Source organism: Canis lupus, chromosome 10 (genome assembly GCF_011100685.1).
Source record: "Canis lupus familiaris isolate Mischka breed German Shepherd chromosome 10, alternate assembly UU_Cfam_GSD_1.0, whole genome shotgun sequence".
Taxonomy (NCBI): domain Eukaryota; kingdom Metazoa; phylum Chordata; class Mammalia; order Carnivora; family Canidae; genus Canis; species Canis lupus.
Window position 1 is genome coordinate 1,702,682 of NC_049231.1, and position 18,633 is coordinate 1,721,314.

The following is an 18,633-nucleotide window of genomic DNA, read 5'->3' on the forward strand; positions in this document are numbered from 1 at the left end:
GCTCCCCCGCCGCCCGCGGGCTCGCAGCTGCCACCCCGTCTCCCGGGCCGCAGCCCTGGCGGCCGGGTTCCTGCCCGGGATCCACGCCCCCTCCCCCACGTCTGTTCCCGCCCCCGGCCGCTCCCCCTCCTCGTCTCCCACTTCCGACCCCGATCTCCGCCCCGCCCGGCCCCCCAGGGCCCGTCCCTCACCCACCAGCCCTGCCCTCTCGGCCCCCAGCGCCGGCCCCGCCGACATCCCGTCCGCCCAGCGCCGGCCTCGGGAGGAGCCCCTCCTGGGCCCTGTTCCCGGGCCTTCCCCGATGCCGGCTTCTCTCTGCACCATTGACCTGCGTCTGCAGTCCAGGCCTCAGGCCCCTCCGCCTCCGTCCCAGCCCGCACCCCGGCCCGTCCTCTCCACCCACCCCCGATCTGCCCTTACCCCATGCCTGTGCCCGGTTCCCCGCCCTGTCTGGGTGCCCCCCCCCAGGCCCTAGGTGCCAGGGCCTAATACGCCGGCCCCTGCCCTCCCCGGGCCCAGGCCTGGAGCTCCGTTCCCTCCCGGGCGGGGTGCCGTTCCCTTCCCCCAGCGGCCCCGCCTGACCCAGGCAGCCGGAGAGAAGCCAGGGACCGGTCTGGAGGCCCGGGGAGGTGCACCCTGCAATGCGGCTGGGGGGCCGACAGCCCGAACCTCCCCCTTTCCCCGCGGTCCCATCCGAACCCACCCCCCTCCCCGCACACACAGTGGAGTTTGTTCAGCAGCAAGAGGCAGCCTCAACTCCCCTCCATTGCGTGGGCTCACTGCCTCGGGGGCACAGCGCTCCTGGCTGGGCTCCCTCCCGCCTGGGCCCGAGGCGCCTGGGGAGGAGCACCCCCCACCCCCGCCCCCACCCCCGCCTGCCTCCAAGCACCTCCGCCCCCTGAGCCGACTGCCAGACTAGCCTCTCCCCTCGGCAAATGTCACCGCGCCCAATTAGCTTAATTAAACCAGCTCTGGAGTGAGAGGGACCCCTCCTCGGACAACACCCTGCTCCCACTCTCGGTCCGGAGGGTGAGGGACAGCACCGTGGATCTGGGGTAGGGGGGTTCCTCCATCACCCTCTTTTCCCTCATTCCCACCCCACCCACAGATGGAGACGTCGGCCTGAAGGATAGAGGGAAAGAACCAAGAGAGACAGACAGAAACAGGGAGCAAAACAATCACAGAAGGAGAAAATTCGAGACACAGTGAGGGACTGAGAGGAGTCGCAGAGAGATGGGAAAACAGTGAAAGGGAGCGCGAGAGAGGGAGAGTGCGCGTGCAAGCGAGGAAGCCAGAGGGAGGATTTTGATTTTATTTTATTCCATGTTCCCATTTCTCGGCTCGTTTCCTCACAGACTCTCACCCCTCCCTGTCCAAGCTCCCCCCAAGGTCGCTTTGGCCGCCCCCCCCCAACTCTTCCCTTTTATCTTGGCAGTCTCCTGCAGCTGGTGGGGGGTGCGGGCGCCCAAAGCCCAGGGATTTGCCAGGATCGGAGAAGCGAAGACAGCAATTTGTCTGGGATGGGGGGGGCGGCAGTGGGGCACCCAGCACCCCTCACCACGAGCCAAACCTCCTTCCCTCTCCCAGCCCCTGCCTGAGAGGAGTCACTGGACCAAGCCCTGGGCTGGGTGCAGGGCAACCGGCCCTGCCGGGGTGTACTGGGAGGGGGTCTCAGAGGCATCGTGGTCATAAGAGCAGGTGCTTGGGGGCTGATGGACGCCCCTGGAAGGCAGTGCTGGCCCCAGAAGGGTGAGATTAGGAGTCAGAGTTCAAATGACTCCCCTTTCTTGACTTTCCCTGGAAGCTTCTTGCACGCCCTCCTCCAGTGCCCTCTCCAAGCCCACCTCCTCCGAGGCCTGCCAGGCCCCCCTCCCCCTCTGCGTCCCCCCCCCAGGTGGCCTGGGACCCTCCCCACCGTCCCTCTCAAGCCCACCCTCCGGAGTTAGCTGCCAGCTGCAGCCTGTCTGTCTGAGTCAATCACTCTCGCCGCCCCCGCCCCCCTCACCTGAGCTGGGAGGAGGGAGGGATGGACGGGAGGGGGATGAGGGGGGCGATAAATATGTATGACGAGCGGGTGGCGGCGGCATTAATAACCCGGGATCGCAGTGCTGCGGGGATGGGGACCAGGCGGTGGAGGTTCTAGCCTAGCAGCTTGACTCTGGCATTCCTGTCCCTTGTGGCCTCGCGCTCGGTGTGTACACAGGTCGTGTGCAAACAGAGGGGGCACCCATGCTGCCAGGCCTCTCTACGCACCCCCCTCCCAAGCTCGGCCTGCAGGCCGCTGCGGAACCCCCCAGGGACCATTCATATACAACTCCCGCATATGCACCCCGGGGGACAGGCTGTACTCATTCTATCCTTGTGGCTATACTGACACACACACCCTTGTGGGAGAGCCTGACACATGGACAGCGGATGACAAGAGCTCACACAGGAAAAGTAACACCTCCAGAGAACCAGACACAGCCACCTAGGCATACGACGACACCAGTCACACAGTCACAACCACCACAAACTGATACACAGCCTCACTCGGATCAACACACAGACACACACAGCCAACCCAGGCCCGTCTACAACCCAGGCATATACACACAGCCATCGCAGGCGGACACAACAGACACTCAGCCCCACAAGCAGACCCACACACACACAGAGGCTCCTCAGACTAATACACACACACACACACACACACACCCTGCACAGCCACTCCAGGCCGACACGCACAGCCATAACCATAGACTGAGACGCATGGTAAGCGTGCACACGCACACAGGCTCCCACATACACCATTACTCCAGGTACACAGACACACACACAACCACCCAGGCCTCCGTGCACAGTGCTCCCTCCCCGCAACTGAACCTACGCGGTAAGGGCCACACTTAACAGCCGCAGCCAACAGCCTGACTGACACACTCTGACACTCACGGCTCCTCTGACTCCCGCTCCCTCGCGGGAGCGCCATCTCCATATTTCTTCCCTGGCACTCACCCGTCTCCTCCACTCCCGGCCACCCCCCACCCCGCCCCACCCGCCCCAGATAATTGATGGCCCGGGCCTGGCCCTGCCGCTCCCGCCTCTCGATCCATCTTGTACTCGCGCCCGCGCTGTCTCCCAGATCGGTGGCCACCTGAGACCAGCAGCACGCGGAGGGCGGCCAGGGGCGGCCCTCCGGCCCCCCACAGGCAGGGTGCTGGGGGCCGAGAGGGGTGCCCGCCTGGCCCCTTCCCGGGTCCCTCCCCACAGGGCAGCGGAGGCCCAGGCCTGGCTGGGGCTTTAGCCTCCGCAGGGGTGTCGGGAGGGCTTCACTCCTCCACGCTGGGTGTCGCCGGTGCTGACGGCTGGCTCCCCGCGCCCAGCTCCCCCTGGTCCACCATCCCTCGGAACCAACCGGGCTCCAGGCCAGGGGGGAGACGGTCCCGGGCGCCTCTCCCTCCTCACATGCGCGCAGGCTTTGCGTGGCTTTCTCAGCTCTCATCGGAGTGGTCTGAGAACACAGGGCTTCTCGGTGTCACTTGACAGGTGGAGAAGCTGAGTACGGGCCAGTGACTTGGCCAAGAGCACAGAGCCGAGAAGGCTGCAGGCCCGCGCCAGTCCGCGCTCCGACCCACTGCCCATTCCCTTCGGGCTCCCGGCGCCAGGGGCGGGGGGCGGGGGGCCCGGACAGCCCGGGGCGGGGGCAAGGACACCCCAGCGTCTCTCTTTCTTGGTCCCCAGGTCGTCAGTGCCCAGATCCCCGAGTCCGGGAGGCCGCAGTACGTGGAGCTGCGCCCCGCGGCCGGAGGGGGCGCCCCTGGCCAACCGCTCCCGGGCCCCAGGGCGGCGCACGGCCTGGGCGCCGCGCGCGCCTGGAGCTGGGCCTGGCCGGCTAATCACACCGGGGCGCCGGCCCGGGCGGGGGCGCTGCCCGCGGCGCGCACCAAGAGGAAGCCGTCGGTCAAGGCCGCCCGCGCCAAGAAGATCTTCGGCTGGGGGGACTTCTACTTCCGGGTGCACACCCTCAAGTTCTCGCTGCTGGTGACCGGCAAGATCGTGGACCACGTGAACGGCACCTTCAGCGTGTACTTCCGCCACAACTCGTCCAGCCTGGGCAACCTCAGCGTCAGCATCGTGCCGCCCTCCAAGCGCGTCGAGTTCGGTGGCGTCTGGCTCCCGGGGCCCGCGCCCCACCCGCTGCAGTCTACGCTGGCCCTGGGCGGGGTGCTCCCCGGGCTGGGGCCCCCGCTGGGGATCGCGGCCGCGGGGCCCGGGCTGGGGGGGGCGCTGGGGGGCGCGCTGGCCGGCCCCTTCGGGGGCGCGCTGGGAGTGCCGGCGGCCAAGGAGTCCCGCGCCTTCAACTGCCACGTGGAGTATGAGAAGACCAACCGCGCGCGCAAGCACCGCCCGTGCCTGTACGACCCCTCGCAGGTGTGCTTCACCGAGCACACGCAGAGCCAGGCCGCCTGGCTCTGCGCCAAGCCCTTCAAAGTCATCTGCATCTTCGTCTCCTTCCTCAGCTTTGACTACAAACTGGTGCAGAAGGTGTGCCCAGACTATAACTTCCAGAGCGAGCACCCCTACTTCGGGTAGCGCGCCGCGCCCTCGCCTGGGCCCTAAGCTTCCCGCCTCGTCCCCACGTGGGGCCCCTCCCTGTGCCCGCAGCTCCCGTGGCCGCGCCCACCCCCTCCCTTCCGAGGGCGACGGGAACAGCCCTCCAGGGACCGTCAGCCGGCGTCGGTCCCCCCTTTCCCTAATGGGGAGCGCCCGCGAGGCGGGGGCGCGGCGGGGGAGAGGTACCCCCGCGAGGCCCCCCCAAGTGAGAGGCGGGCGCGCAGGCCTAGAGTGGGCGGGGCTTGGGGCGGTCCCAGCGTCCCCGGCGTATGCTTTGGGTCCCCTCCTGCCCCAGGCGCTGGGCTGGAAGTTCCCTTTGTCCGCTCCCTTGATGCTGCCTGGCCTGACACCCTCCTCGAACCCTTTCTGACCCCCAGGCGCTCGTCCTCCCGTGCCACCCTGACCCCACCTGAAGACTCTTAGGCCTATAATTGCGGCCTGTCCCCAGCCCCTTCCGCCTGCGGTATGCCTGTCTGCCTCGCCCCAAACCCTAATTAGGGTGGCGGGAGCAGAGCTCTAGGGTCCTCTGCCCGCCCCCTATCCCCCCTTCCTGCAGTCCTGCCCCCCCCCACGCCCCTTTCCGGCTGCTTCCTCTTGGTGATATTTTTTCTACGCCAAAACAGACGGGAAAGGGAACAAAATAAAGTGAAATCCAATACGTGTCTACGTGAGAGACCTTTGTAGGGACGGGGGTGTGGGGGGGGCGGGGTTAGGTGGCAGAGACCTGGCCGGCCTCCTCCCGGGCGGCCGGCGGACACTGAGGCAAGCCCTGGCGGCGCTGGCACCCGAGGTCCTCGAGACCCACCCGGACGGAGGTGCGGGCGCCCCGGGGGTGGGGGCGCTGGCCGCGTGGGGCCCTCGTCCCCGGCGCGCGGGCGGGCAGGCGGGCGCGGCTGCGGCTGACCCCATGGGGACGAGGCCGAAGGGGGCCGCGCGGCCGCCGGGCGGCCAGGGGAAGAGGCACAGGGCCTCGAAACGGGATCGAGCTGCAGGGACGGCGTGGGCCGAGCGCTGACAACCTGCTAAGCTCCGAGGGGCTGGCGGGAGGCGGCGGTGGGGGAGGGGAACGGTGTTTGCGGCATCTGGAGTCATCGATCTTCCTTTTCCTTCCTAATTTCGTGGGCGCTGAGTTTGCAGACGGCTGCGCGAGGGAGGGAGGGGGCCAGGCCCGAGCGGGTGGGGGAGGGACGGGCGCGAGTTTGGAGCGGCCGCCGCTCGCCGCCGCCGCGGCCCCTGCAGCCCCTGCAGCCAGCTGCCCGCCCGCCCCCGCCGCCGGCTCCCTCCTGCCGCCGCCGCGGCTAATTTTATCCGCCCCCAAGCCCGGCCCGGGCGTTAATTGGCTGCGGCTTCATTAGCAGTTCTCAGGCTCAGCCGCCCCCCTCCCCTGGGGACCCCGACTGGGGCGACGGAGGGGGTAGGGACAAGCTGAGGCACCGAACGACGCCTCGACACCTCGCGTCTGCCTTTCTTCTTGAGTCCTGGGCCAAGATGCCGACTCAGAGTGCAGTACTCTCCGGGGGACTGCTCACTGGTTCCATCGGGAAACTGAGTCACAGGTGAGTCTGCCCCAGACATGCGTGGGACTGAAAAGTCAGTGAGGGGAAAATAAGTATTGGATGGATGGATGGATGGATGGATGGATGGATGGATGGATGGATGGATGGGTGGATGGATGGGTGGATGGATGGGTGGGTGGATGGATGGATGGGTGGGTGGATGGATGGATGGGTGGGTAGGTGGATGGCTGAATAACAAGATCAAGCTGAAAGGAAGAAGGAGGCAGAGGTGGTTCTAGGTCAGAGATTGGAGGAAGAAGAACCCCAACCGAGGGCCCATTGCTGGAAGGACCTCAGAACACCTGAGGCTAGAGTGGGAGGGAAGGAGGTTAGAGCCAAGCAGGGACTTCTGAGGCCTGGTATGAGACCCAAGTGGGGAAATTTGGAATAAGCAAGTTAGCCTATCTGGGCCTCAGTTTCCTCGCCTGTAAGGCAATAATAAAATAGCATATTCTGGAGGTTAAATGAGACATTGCGGGTATCCGGGTGGCTCAGTCCCTCAAGCATCTGCCTTTGGTCCTATGATCCAGTCCTGTATCAAGCTCCCTGCTCAGAAGGGAGTCTGCTTCTCTCTCTCCCCTTCCCCCCTGCTCGTGCTCTCTCTCACTCTCAAATAAATAAATAAAATCTAAAAAAAAAAAAATGAGACTTTGCATGTGAACATGTTTTGTGATGGACGGCCTTTCTCCTCTTCCTCTGACTCACAAACTGCCTCTGCAGCCATCCTCTTCTCCTCCCCCACCCCGCCCCCCTGAGGCATTGGACATCTGGGAGCTGAGTTGCCCCTGCCCATAACTGCACTTGTTGCATTTTGTTACCTGATCACTGCTTGATGTCCCAGCAGTCAGCGATTTATTCTTACATCTCCAAGGCTAGGGCATGTCTGGCACAGAGTAGAAGCTCAACATGTCTGTTGAATGAGTGAATGAATGAATATGTAATTTTGCTAAGTAAGGCAATGGTTCTTAAAAATTACTGCTTGAGAAATCACAGTGAGAAATGGTTCTCTAGAATCACTGAGGAGGGATGCCTGGGTGGCTCAGTAGGTTAAGCATCTGGCTTTGGCTCAAGTCATGATCCCTGGGTTCTGGAGTCCAGCCCCAAGTCAGGCTCCCTCCTCAGCAGGGAGTCTGCTTCTCCCTTTCTCCCTCTGTCCCTCCTCCATGCTTGTTCTCTGGCTCTCTCTCTTTCTCAAATAAATAAATAAATAAATATTAAAAAAACAAATAAATAAAATCTTATTAAAAACATAGAATCAGGGCAGCCCCGGTGGCTCAGCGGTTTAGCACTGCTTTCACGTGGGGTGTGATCCTGGAGACCTGGGATCGAGTCCCATGTCGGGCTCCCAGCATGGAGCCTGCTTCTCTCTCTCTCTGTCTCTCATGAATAAATAAAATAAAATCTTAAAAACAACAACAACAACATAGAATCAGGGCAGCCCAGGTGGCTCGGTGGTGTAGCACCGCCTTCAGCCCAGGGCCTGATCCTGGAGACTCGGGATCGAGTCCCACGTCAGGCTCCCTGCATGGAGCCTGCTTCTCCCTCTGCCTGTGTCTCTGTCTCTTTGTCTCTCTGTCTCTCTCTGTGTGTCTCTCATGAATAAATAAAATCTTAAAAAATATATAGAATCACTGAGGAGAAGTTTCACTGTCACCACGAGTGGGCAAATGTCTACTCATCCATTGAATTAGAAGAGAAGCCTCCTCACATTCATATGTTTAGATTACATTTCCCAGACAATTCCAATACCCAGCTTTGGGGATCTACTTCTAGAGGGGCTAATGAGTCCCGACAAAGTCAGACTAAAATGAAGATCCTTTCCAGGCCCAAGGATCTAGAGCCCCAGGGATATAAAGAGAGCTTGCTTACTGCTGGAGCAGCAGGAGGTGAACAGGTAGCAAAATTCAACAAGTGCAGCAACAGGCAGGGACATGTCACTCAGCTCCGGGGTGTCCCAGGAGGAGGAGACAACCATGGAGGAGGCAGGTCAGAGGATGAGGGGAAGGTGATCCATCCCAGACCATGTTTACATACAGACTCACTTAATCCTCACTACATGTTATTTTTGAATCACGGATGAGGGCCAGATAGGCTAATTTGCTAGTTTGTCCCAGAGGTGGAACTTGAACTCAAGTCTCACCTTCTGAGCCAGGTGCTCTCCAGTGCACTACGGCTTGCAAGCTCCAAGAGGAGTCTTCATATTTTCAAAAAGCCTAATAATGCTAGGTTTTCATTAGGCACCCAATAAAGGGCTGTTGTCTGGACTATGGAAAAAAAACCCCACTGAGCTTGAGGACAATGAGGCGGTGGTACGGCACCGGATCTCTTTTCTTTCAGGGGAGAGCCTCTGACCGCGGGCTACAGATGGGGAACCCGCGGGTTGGGGGCGGGCGGGGGCGGGGAACTACAACTCCCAAGAGACCCTCAAGGGGCCACCGCACGCATGCGTAGGCCCCTCCCCTTGATCCGGTGGCTGCCCGGGCCGTTCTCGCGCACGCGCTGTCGGGTCAGGCGGCTTCCTACCCCGCTCCCCCGGCCGGAGTTGGCGGCCAGACCTCCCGCGACCCGGGCTGCGATGCTGCCCTTCTCTTTGCTCTGGGCCACTCGGGTAAGAATGGGGCTCCGGAGACCGGGGGCCAATAGAACGCGAGCTCCCCTCCGACCCCGGTTCCCATTCACCAGCCCCGGGGTGCCCCCGGCTTCGCGCACGTGGTTTTGGTCCCCCGGGACGGGCGTGCAGCTCGGCAGTGTTCGGGAAGCCGCGCCCGGTGCCCGGGGAGCGCTGGGGCCCCTCCGCGTCCCGGCGACCGGGCGCCCCGGGGCCTGCGACCGCCTCCTTCACGTGGCGTTGGGGGAGATGAGCGCTCAGATGCCCCGCGGACCCTGGGGAGCGAGCGGGGCCCCTGGACCGGGGGGCTGAGCCCGTCCAGCCAGCCCCGAGCCGTGCAGATGATGCAACCCGGCCCCGCTGCTTACATCAGGGGTTCCTTGGCGCTGCGGACTGACGGACGGGACGGGTCGGGGCACAGAGGGCGGGAAGTTGGTTTTGGCTTCCCTGCCTGAAGGCTCCCGCCACCACCAAACCCCTTCCCCCAGAGGTCGCTAAAGGTCCGCTCCGCCACCTCTTGCTCTGGAAACCACGTCTGCTGTCTGCAGCCTGAGTCCTTGCTAGCTCAGCTCCAACCCCCTGACTGCCACGGAGGCCCTGCAGGGGACCCTTTGGTACCTGTGGGTTGGGGAGGTTCTGGAACCTTGGTGGATTGCCCCTGAGCTCCAGAGACATAGGCCTTCTAGAGGACAAAGTTTACCCCGTGGCTTTGCAGAGTGGTTCATGGGTCGAGGTGGAGGGAAATTCTGAGGTGAAATAAATGGACCAAATCAGAACCACCCCCTGGACATTGATCTCAGCCTTGGCTCTAGAACTGGCTTTTTGAAGGTGGAGGCGGGGGTGGTAAGAATTGGAAAGGCTGGCTGGACCACTGGCTGTGAGGTTTGGAGCCAGAAAGCCTGATAAGCATGGCTGAGGGTTGTTGGGCGACTGTTTGGATGCTTTTTATCTGACCGTGGTGTTTCCTCTCCTAGCCTCTGCAGAGATGTGGGCGGCTGGTCAGGATGGCCGCCCGGTGCCAGCACAACGAGGTGGCCCAGACCCAGACCAGAGAAGTGGCGAGCAGGGGCTGGACAGGCCAGGAGAGTCTGTCAGACAGTGATCCTGAGATGTGGGAGCTGCTGCAGAGGGAGAAGGACAGGCAGTGTCGTGGCCTGGAGCTCATTGCCTCAGAGGTGGGGCTTGGGGAGAGGGCCCAGGCATAGGCCGCAGTGGGTGCAGGAGATAACAGGTCATCATACTGATGTTTCTCCAGATTTCCCTCTCGGACTCAGGGCCTTTCTGCTGGGCCTTATCTCCTTCTTTTCTTTACTGAAGAACAGGCAGGGCCAGTCTGGATTATGGGGTGGGGACATTAGAGAGCTTCCAAAGCTGTCCGGAGCCCTTCTAGTCTAGTCTGGCCCCTTCCCCTTCCCGAGAGGAAAGAGGGGCCTGGAAGCACCGGTTCGAGTGGACGGGTGGCCTTGCTGGGGACAACTATCACGGCAGCTAGGTGTCTCAGGATGCTTCCTCTGGCCTTTCTTCAGGCCCGACAAGGAATGCCGAATGAGCAAACAGCTCTCAGTGGAGCCCAGCTCCTTCCTCCCTGCAGCCTGGGGTTCTGGCAGGAAGGGGCTATGGGAGGCTCCAGGGAAGAGGGCTCAATACCTTCTGACATTACCCCCCACCCCCCTCACCCCAGAACTTCTGCAGCCGAGCTGCGCTGGAGGCCCTGGGGTCCTGTCTGAACAACAAGTACTCGGAGGGTTATCCTGGCAAGAGGTGAGGGCTAGGTACCAGAGGGCTGGGAGGCCATCCCTGACGGGCGTGCCCTCAGTATGGATAGAGGAGTGGCCTTCCCAGCCCTTTGCCGCTGGTTGCTGAGGATACTGGGACCCTCTCCAGGTGCCCTGATAAACCCCCATCTCATGGCAGATACTATGGAGGAGCCGAGGTAGTGGATGAGATTGAGCTGCTGTGTCAGCGCAGAGCCCTGGAGGCCTTTGACCTGGATCCTGCACAGTGGGGAGTCAATGTCCAGCCCTACTCAGGCTCTCCCGCTAATCTGGCTGCCTACACAGCCCTCCTGCAGCCTCATGACCGAATCATGGGGCTAGACTTGCCCGATGGGGGCCAGTGAGTACCGGGGTGGGTGAATGGGCTTGGTGGACAGGATGGGCATGGGACAAGAGTTGTTTCCGAACACCACCGTGTGCCACACAGATGGCGCATGCAGGTGTCTCCGTGCCCTGCATATCAGTGGATGAGGAAGAGAAGCCACCAGTAACCAGTGCTCACCGTGCAATAGACCTGGCATGTGGGTGGTGCATACCAGGGCCAGTGTTCTAGGGACAGAGGCGTCGGAGCTGGGCGGGAGGGGTGTGGTTCACTCCGGGCGTTACTCGTTTCTGAAGCTCTCTTACCCCTCTCAGTCTTACCCATGGCTACATGTCTGATGTCAAGCGGGTCTCAGCCACGTCCATCTTCTTTGAGTCCATGCCCTACAAGCTGAATGTGAGTGCTGGGGCTCTGCTGGCGCTGTGCTGGGGAAGGTGAGGGGCTGGAGTCCTGGGCCGGAGTCGGGGAGGAGAGGAAGCTGTCCTGCTTCCTTCTCAGGGCTTCAGCTTTTTGGTTTGTCCATGCAGCCTAAAACCGGCCTCATTGACTACGACCAGCTGGCACTGACCGCTCGACTTTTCCGGCCGCGGCTCATTATAGCCGGTACCAGCGCCTATGCTCGCCTCATTGACTATGCCCGCATGAGAGAGGTTGGTGGAGGGCTGGCGTACCAGCCACTTCCCAGGGGGTAGTGGGGAGATTCTGGGAGGGAGGCAGCCTTGGGGAGGCCTCCCGAGGCTAAGGCCTGTCTCTGTACCTGCCCAGGTGTGTGATGAGGTCAAGGCACACCTGCTGGCAGACATGGCCCACATCAGTGGCCTGGTGGCTGCCAAGGTGATCCCCTCACCTTTCAAGCATGCGGATGTTGTCACCACCACCACTCACAAGACTCTTCGAGGGGCCAGGTCAGGGTTCCCTGAGGTCAGGCCTTATCTTTCTCTGCCTTCACGCCCTATTCCAGGGGCGTGGTTGGGCTGCATCTGAGAGGAGTTTATTCCCACCTGAAACCCTGAAGACTTTGGCCCAGTCTGTGATGACTTTCCTTGTCTTGCCCATGGTGCAGTTCCCTGCTAGGGGATTTGGGGGTGGGGCTGAAGGGCTGCTCTCCTTGACCACTGGAGTACCGCACACCAGCCCAACTGAAGTAGATTCAGAGAGCACGGGGACCCAGGTCAGCCTTCTCTGCTTTCACCATCCCTCGTCCTTTCTTCTCTGCTTAGATTCTGATCACCTGCTTCCCCCATAGGTCAGGACTCATCTTCTACCGCAAGGGGATGCGGGCTGTGGACCCCAAGACTGGCCGGGAGATCCCTTACACGTTTGAGGACCGAATCAACTTTGCTGTGTTCCCATCCCTGCAGGGCGGGCCCCACAACCATGCCATTGCTGCCGTGGCTGTGGCCCTAAAGCAGGTTGGGGAGCCTACTCTCCTCCAGGTGGGGGGAGGGGCAGTTGGCCTGGAGGTTTAGCCCGGCTCCTTGCTGAATGAATTGGAGCTGATAAAAGGGAAGCTCCCGGGTGGGGTCAAGGCTGGAGTTCCAACTACACTGGAAGTGGAAGGGCAGCAGGAGGTGGCGCTTGGGGTCATGTTGCTACTGTCTCATCTCCAGGCCTGCACCCCCACATTCCGGGAGTACGCCCTGCAGGTTCTGAAGAATGCTCGGGCCATGGCCGATGCCCTGCTAGAGCGAGGCTACTCGCTCGTGTCTGGTGAGCCAGGGGGGTGGGTGAGAGCCTCTGAAGCCTCAGGCCGAGGCCCAGAGCCCCCCTTCCCGGCTCACTGCCCCTCTCCCTAGGTGGCACCGACAACCACCTAGTGCTAGTGGACCTGCGGCCCAAGGGCCTGGATGGAGCTCGGGCTGAGCGGGTGCTGGAACTGGTATCCATCACAGCCAACAAGAACACCTGTCCTGGGGACCGAAGCGCCATCACACCTGGGGGCCTGCGGCTTGGTGAGACCTGGGGTTTGCAGAAGGAAGGATGGCTGCCAGGTGGGCTTGGACTGGGCTGATCCTCGTCTGCCTCCCTCCCAGGGGCCCCAGCCTTGACCTCTCGACAGTTCCGTGAGGATGACTTCCGGAGGGTCGTGGACTTTATAGATGAAGGTGTCCACATTGGCTTGGAGGTGAAGAACAAGACGGGTGAGTTGGGGCAAGGCCCTCCCTGAGCTCACTCTGTGCCCCTCCCCCTGGCTGGCCTGACTGCCTTCCCTGGAGTTCTGACCTTGTGTTGCCTCACCCCCTCCAGCCAAACTCCAGGATTTCAAATCTTTCCTGCTCAAGGACTCTGAAACAAGTCATCGGCTGGCCGACCTCAGGCAGCGGGTGGAGCAGTTTGCCAGGGCCTTCCCCATGCCTGGTTTTGATGAGCGCTGAGGGCGCTTGGGAGGTGGGGCCCACGGACTGGAGTTTATTCTCCTCTGTCTCCTGGGACCAATGGAGGGGAGTGACGGTTTCAATTTTTTGCCGGAGGAGGGGAGGGCTCTTACTTAGGGAAACCCAGCTCTATCCTGGACTCTGTAGCTGAGATTTCTTTCCGTAACTAGACTTAGAAGGAGGAGGCCTGGGGCTTTCTGCCCTGAACTCTCCCATTATTTCAGTGTTATAGACTCCTTGCTCTTACCTGGGGAGAGGGCAGTTGCCCCTGTGAGCCCGAGGAAGGGGCGAGTAAGCACCCACCTTTCTGTTTTTATCTAATAAACTGCTACCCTGCCTGGATCTCTCCTTAACTGCGGGAGGGGTCCCCTGGGCCAGGTGGTGGCGTGTCTCCCTCTACGTGTTCCCTCCCACCACCACCACAAGGACCCCCCCGGGCGGGGGGGCACAGCCTCCTTTCTCTGTCTCTGATCAGAGCCGACACCAGACGTGATTAGCAGGCGCAGCAAATTCAATTTGTTAAATGAAATTGTATTTTGCCCACGGCTGCTTCTGTTTGATCCCAGGGGACTGAGGGGAGCAAGGGAGGGGGCGGGGAGGCCCAGGTGCAGGGCTGTGGGAGGGGATGCCTGTTGGCTCTGGAAGCAGTGGGCTTGGGCACAGGGAGGAGCTCGGCTCCGCGAGCGAGCGAAGGTGTCGCATCCAGGGCAGGCCGGGCGCAGGCAGCGAGCCCAGTCGAGCCAGAGCAGCGCCGCCCCTGCACTGGCGCCGGAGCCCGGCTAACGTGGGGCCCGCCACGTCACTTGGCACTGGGAGGCCTCCGCTTGCTCCTGGCTCACGTTGGCCACGCTCAACACGTAGCCTGGGCCACACCCGGCCGGCCTGGGTAGGGGGGCAGAGGGGCGGGTTTGAGCCTTTCCGTCTACACACTGCCTGCCCTCTAACTCCTCCCCCCCGCGTGGGACTGGAGCTGAGGGTCAGAGGCGCTTCCGCTGCTGGGAGCAAGGGAAGGGGGTGGGGAGCTGTCTCCCCTCCTGTGGGAACCAAGCCTGTGTAAGCAGCAGCTGGCCGGGGTGGCGAGAGTGGCGCCCTGGGGGCAGGGGGCAGCGAGTGGAAGAAATGAGTCGGTGCTTCACTTCTCACTTGCAACCCGGCCAGCTCAGAAGTCGGGCCGGTCCTTCTTCAGCTTCTTATAGTCCGTGGAAACTGCAAGAAACTACGGGAGGGAAAGGGGCACCTAGTGCCTCAGGCCTCCCCTCATGGCCTGGGGTGGGGGTGGGGTCCTGGGACCCAGATGAACAGATGGAGGAGGTACCTTGTATTGGTCATTGGGGCTCAGGCGGTTCCATGGCTCTGGGTTGTTCTTTCTGTCCCAGCTACAGAGAGGGAGGGGGACGGTGAGGGGTTGCTCCCTGGAAGCTAGGACCCTGGAACCCGAAGCGACACATAGGGTCTCCTGCCCCGCAGCAGCACCCCTGCCCTATCCTGGGAGGCCCATTTCTCAGAGACCCACTGGGGTGGGGGCAAAGGTAGTGGGTGGTGACCAGTAGAACAGGAAGGCTGTCAGCGTGGGGCCGGTAGGACTGACAACCCAGCCCAGGGCCTCCCCCACTCCTGCCCCCCGAGGGTCACCCCCAGAGCAGGGCAGCGGAAGTCAGGCGGAGACCCCAGGGGCTGGGGTTTCAGTGATGCGCCGACCCCGACGTCGCCCAGGCCTCCCGCCGCCCCCCAGCCCCCTCTCCCTACCTCGCCCCTGCGGAGTCTCCGCCGCTGCAGCCCCCACCGCGGCGCCCCTAGCAGCTCCCCCGGCCGGGGCGGGAGGGGGGTACCCGAAGCCGCTCGCCGGCGGCGCGTCGTCATGGCAACCGGGCCGGGAGCGGTGCGGGTTCCGCGGCCCAAAGCGGGTGGAGTCTGGGCCCAGGAGCGAGAGGTGGGACGGTGGGGGAGAGCGGGCCCCAGGTGGAGGTGCCCGGCGGTGCAGACGCGGGGGGCTGCCTGGGGGTCCCCGCTGAGACCCCTCCCTGGCCTTCCCACCCTCCCCCTGCCTGCAGCCGACCCGCCTTTACCAGACGTCGGGGCTGAGCAGGGCGAGTCTCAGCAGGTACAGCGCGGCGCTGCCCATCCCCAGGCCGATGAAGCCGATCATCGGGATGAGCTGCGGAGAAGACGGGGCCCGGGGTCACCGCCCTCCCCGAGGGCCCCGACGGCCCGCTCGGCCCCCACCCGGGCCTGGGCTCCCTCTCACCCTCACCCGGGGAGGGGACCTGGGACCTCCCGCTACTCTGCAGCCTCCGTGTCCCTCGCCCGCCGCGAGCCGGTCCGGGGGGTTCGAGGGTCGGGGCCCATTGCAGGGATAGGTTGGGGGCGCCTGGAGAGCTGAGGGCCCTTGGGGGAACTGGGCAAGAGGCAGGTCCTGGGAGGTCTGCGGGCCACCAGGGAAGCGAGAGTTGGGAGTTAGCGACAGCGGCTCTGGGGACCGAACTCACCGCGGGGTGTCTCTTGATCTGCCGGTAGAAGCGGGCCCCGGGACCTGTTCCCGCCATGTCGCCTCTCCAGGGTCTGAGGCTCCCCACGGCTCTGCTCCCTTGCTCCTCCTGGGGTCCCGCCCCCGGCTGGGGAGGGGTCAGCCCGGCCCGGCCCAGCGGACCCGCTCGGGCAGGCTCACCCCACCCCCCTCATCTCTCCTCCCCCGTCCCCGCCCGAAGCGGGACAAATGTCGGGAGGCAGAGGGCTTTCTGCCCCTCCACTCCTCCAGGTGGCTGCGCCCTGGCCCACGGACACCCTCCTGCCTGGGGCTGGGTCCTGGCCTGAGAGGCTGAGGGAGGATCCAAGGTAGGGGAAGGACCCGCTGTGGGCCCGGCAGTCAGCTTGCAAGCCCAGTGCGGGGGGCGGAGTGTTGGGGGGGCCAGGAGGGGCCCCAAGCACTTCCCGGACACCCCTAGGGCTAGCAGATCCCGAGGGAGCGGACAGGTCCCAAAGGCCCCGCTGAGCCTCCGTACACAGTGTAGAGGGAGGAGGAGAGGAAGGACAGACCCACAGCCCTCCAGCATCCCCAGCCCCACCAGTCGTGGGAGGGTCTTGGAGTCGGGGTGCGGTTGGCTCCAACAGCCAGCGGAGGCCGGGATCCGGGGTATTTAACACCTGGCTGAGCTTGGAGTAAGTCCGCTGTCCAAGTTTGGGGTTTTGATAGACTTGCTTGCTCTGCCTACCTCCTGTAGGGTGAAGTCAGAGCCCCCCAAGACGGCTCGCTGTTTCTGGCCGCGCCAGAGAGGAGGAGAATGGGGTAAGGGCAGGAGTGGAGGAAACGGGAAAGATGGAGGAGGAAAGAGAACAAGACGCCCGGGGAGAGAAGCGCAGAGCGGTTGCCTCCCTTTCTGCAGCAGCCTAGGTGTCTGCTATTGTTGGGGTGGGAAAGCTCCTTGCCATGTCTCTGGGGAACTGGGGTGCTAGGGACCCGGCAGCCTGGCCCTAACCACCTCTCCCCACTGCCAGGCTACCCGCCCCCCCCAGTCCCCCTCGGTCCAGAGCCCTGAGGCGCCTCGGGCGGACGGGGTGAGTGGCTGCGGGGTGGGGGCCGGCGGCTGCCCTTCCTGGGACCCCCCCCATCCCTGCGCTGGTCCCTCCTCCGCCCCCTGCGCTGACAAGAGCGGCTGTAATTAGGCTGCGGGGTCCCAGGCTCTCCGCCTCCCTCCGGCGGATAATGAGATAAAGTGTCAGAGACACGGGAGAACAAAGAGACAGAGACTCGCTGCGGCGTGAGGGGGGGCTCAGGGGGACTGACGGGATGTCAGGCCTGGAGCGGCGCAGAGCCCGGCACCTCCTCGGGGACGGCCCAGTGGCCTGTCCTGTCACTCGAGCCCCCCAGACCTCCAGTCTCCGAGACTAAGAATCAGTCCCGGAGCTCGGGCTCCCGGGGCTGCACATCTGGGCTGCACATCTGGCTCGGTATGCCCCAGCTGGGCCGCCAGGCCGCAGACAGGGGCGTCTGGCCCCGTGCTTCCGGGGCCCTCGCCCGGGCTCTTGGACCATTTCTTGTGACTTCGGTGGCCAGGCGCGTTCCGGACCCTCCGCCCCGCTCCTTCCCTGGAGCCGCCGGCTGTTCTGCTTGGCCTCGGCGCCCCACTTCGCAAGCGCCTTATTTCCTCTGGCCTCTCCAAGGCTCTTTGACCCCGCACCCGTTTCTGACCCGTCGTCTAAGCCCCCCCCCCCCCCCCCCCGCATCTCTGGGTCGCGATCTCTGGGCCTGAGCTGGGGCGCGGAACTCGGAAATCCGGATCTCATGTCCCATCCCCCCCGCCGCACTTTCCCATCAGAAAGACTCAGGCCGCGCGGACCAAGGCGCGCGAGGGATGCAGGAGCCGTTAGCTGCGGATCGGGCGTGGCCCAGGCCGTGCGGGGCTCCCGCGGGGACCAGCGGCTGCACGCGGACTTCACCAGGACACCGACCGCGCGCCGGCCGCGGGGCGAGGGGCAGCAGCGGGGCGGGACGGGGCGGGGCGGGGCGAGCGGGCTGGGGCCGGGCCCGCGAGCGCCCCCTGGAGGTCGAGCTGCTCCCAAGCTCTGAGGGGCGATGCCCCGGGCGCCCCCTGTCGGGCCGTGCGGGCGCTGCGCCCCGCTGCTTGGGGCGGGAAGCCCGTGCCCGGAGCGCCGGCCAGGCCCCACCTGGCCAGGTCCCACCTGGCCGTTCCTGCCACTCCTGCCAGGGCACTGGGTCCCATCTTTGGGCCTGAGGTGGGCCCGCGGGGTCTCCCACCTCGCCAGGCTCCGGCTGGTCCCTCTCGAGGGGCTGGTGGGCCCCAGATGCCCCGGGCCGGGTCCCGCCTAAGACGGAGCGCTGCCCTCGGCCCTGGGCCCCTGCCTGCCCCGTCTCTGGCTGCCCTTCTTTCTTCTCCAGGCTCTGTCTGTCTGCCTCCGTGTCTGTTTCTTACCACCTGGCTGTGTCTGTCTGTCTCTCCCTCTGCAGCTCGGGCAGGCTTTGTCCCTGCGCATCTGTTTCTGCGTCTCTCCGCGGCTGTCTTTCCCTCTACATCTCTCTGCCCTCCGCGTCTCTCCTTACGGACGCCGGTCTCTGTCTTCATCTCTATCCACCCCCACCCCTCGGTTCCAGCCCTGGTCTCCGGCTCCCTGCCCCTGGGGGGCTGCAGCAGTGCGGGCAGCCGGCCTGGGGACAGCTCCGGGCACTGCCCGGGGTCCACTTCGCGGTCACCTCCGCGTGCCCGTCGCCTCGGCGCGGACCCCGTCCTCCCTCCGCAGCTGCGGGGCGTGGAGGGGGCGCCCGGCATCCGCTCGGGAGCCCCGGAGCCCCAGACCCCCTCTGCAGCTATTAAGGGCGCGGGGTCCCGAGGCTCGGGGAGATGATCGCGATTGCATCAGCCAGACAGCCGCGGAGCCCGGAGCCGCGCCG

At 64.0% G+C, this 18,633-nt stretch overlaps 3 protein-coding genes and 1 long non-coding RNA gene across 8 annotated transcripts; 2 read left to right on the plus strand and 2 right to left on the minus strand.

Moving 5' to 3' along the window:
- Positions 1-1,712: 1,712 nt before the first annotated feature.
- On the plus strand, positions 1,713-5,185 carry NXPH4 (neurexophilin 4). The gene is made up of 3 exons (XM_038549560.1): positions 1,713-1,749; positions 1,895-1,962; positions 3,721-5,185. Exons 1-3 carry the CDS (start codon positions 1,713-1,715, stop codon positions 4,570-4,572), a joined length of 957 nt encoding a protein of 318 aa, XP_038405488.1. The 3' UTR covers positions 4,573-5,185.
- A 692-nt stretch (positions 5,186-5,877) lies between these two features.
- LOC102156850 lies at positions 5,878-9,491 on the minus strand. Its single transcript, XR_005365292.1, has 3 exons — positions 9,376-9,491; positions 6,968-7,059; positions 5,878-6,176 (listed from the first exon to the last, which is right to left on the minus strand). It is a non-coding gene; the product is annotated as an uncharacterized LOC102156850 (long non-coding RNA).
- Positions 8,622-13,772, plus strand: SHMT2 (serine hydroxymethyltransferase 2). Of its 2 annotated transcripts, none has more exons than XM_038549762.1 (12): positions 8,622-8,757; positions 9,732-9,932; positions 10,439-10,518; positions 10,672-10,872; positions 11,169-11,250; positions 11,382-11,504; positions 11,620-11,759; positions 12,101-12,266; positions 12,465-12,564; positions 12,651-12,806; positions 12,888-12,995; positions 13,102-13,772. In XM_038549762.1, exons 1-12 carry the CDS (start codon positions 8,725-8,727, stop codon positions 13,227-13,229), a joined length of 1,518 nt encoding a protein of 505 aa, XP_038405690.1. In that variant the 5' UTR covers positions 8,622-8,724; the 3' UTR covers positions 13,230-13,772. The 2 variants fall into 2 exon arrangements, with proteins under 2 accessions (XP_038405690.1, XP_038405691.1); XM_038549763.1 differs by lacking the exon at positions 8,622-8,757 and adding an exon at positions 9,548-9,639.
- NDUFA4L2 (NDUFA4 mitochondrial complex associated like 2) lies at positions 13,740-16,870 on the minus strand. Of its 4 annotated transcripts, none has more exons than XM_038549771.1 (5): positions 15,716-16,870; positions 15,296-15,384; positions 14,545-14,605; positions 14,373-14,445; positions 13,740-14,111 (listed from the first exon to the last, which is right to left on the minus strand). In XM_038549771.1, the coding sequence occupies exons 1-4, from the start codon at positions 15,770-15,772 to the stop codon at positions 14,389-14,391; spliced, it is 264 nt and encodes an 87-aa protein (XP_038405699.1). In that variant the 5' UTR covers positions 15,773-16,870; the 3' UTR covers positions 13,740-14,111; positions 14,373-14,388. The 4 variants fall into 4 exon arrangements, with proteins under 4 accessions (XP_038405699.1, XP_038405697.1, XP_038405698.1 ...); XM_038549769.1 differs by having other exon boundaries at positions 14,545-14,656; XM_038549770.1 differs by having other exon boundaries at positions 13,740-14,445.
- Between the last annotated feature and the right edge of the window lie 1,763 nt (positions 16,871-18,633).

What these genes read in the sequence shown, in the direction of transcription:
- NXPH4 (XM_038549560.1), top strand. Translation starts at nt 1,713, where the DNA reads ATGGACGCCCCTGGAAGGCAGTGCTGGCCCCAGAAGG. An exon ending in GCAGTGCTGGCCCCAGAAGG is followed by an intron (nt 1,750 to 1,894) that starts GTGAGATTAGGA and finishes TCCCCCCCCCAG; the next exon opens with GTGGCCTGGGACCCTCCCCA. An exon ending in TTAGCTGCCAGCTGCAGCCT is followed by an intron (nt 1,963 to 3,720) that starts GTCTGTCTGAGT and finishes CTTGGTCCCCAG; the next exon opens with GTCGTCAGTGCCCAGATCCC.
- SHMT2 (XM_038549762.1), top strand. Translation starts at nt 8,725, where the DNA reads ATGCTGCCCTTCTCTTTGCTCTGGGCCACTCGG. An exon ending in TGGAGCTCATTGCCTCAGAG is followed by an intron (nt 9,933 to 10,438) that starts GTGGGGCTTGGG and finishes CCCTCACCCCAG; the next exon opens with AACTTCTGCAGCCGAGCTGC. An exon ending in AAGACTCTTCGAGGGGCCAG is followed by an intron (nt 11,760 to 12,100) that starts GTCAGGGTTCCC and finishes CTTCCCCCATAG; the next exon opens with GTCAGGACTCATCTTCTACC.
- NDUFA4L2 (XM_038549769.1), bottom strand. Translation starts at nt 15,772, where the DNA reads ATGGCGGGAACAGGTCCCGGGGCCCGCTTCTACCGGCAGATCAAGAGA. An exon ending in AGATCAAGAGACACCCCGCG is followed by an intron (nt 15,385 to 15,715) that starts GTGAGTTCGGTC and finishes TCTTCTCCGCAG; the next exon opens with CTCATCCCGATGATCGGCTT. An exon ending in GCCCCAATGACCAATACAAG is followed by an intron (nt 14,446 to 14,544) that starts GTACCTCCTCCA and finishes TCCCTCCCGTAG; the next exon opens with TTTCTTGCAGTTTCCACGGA.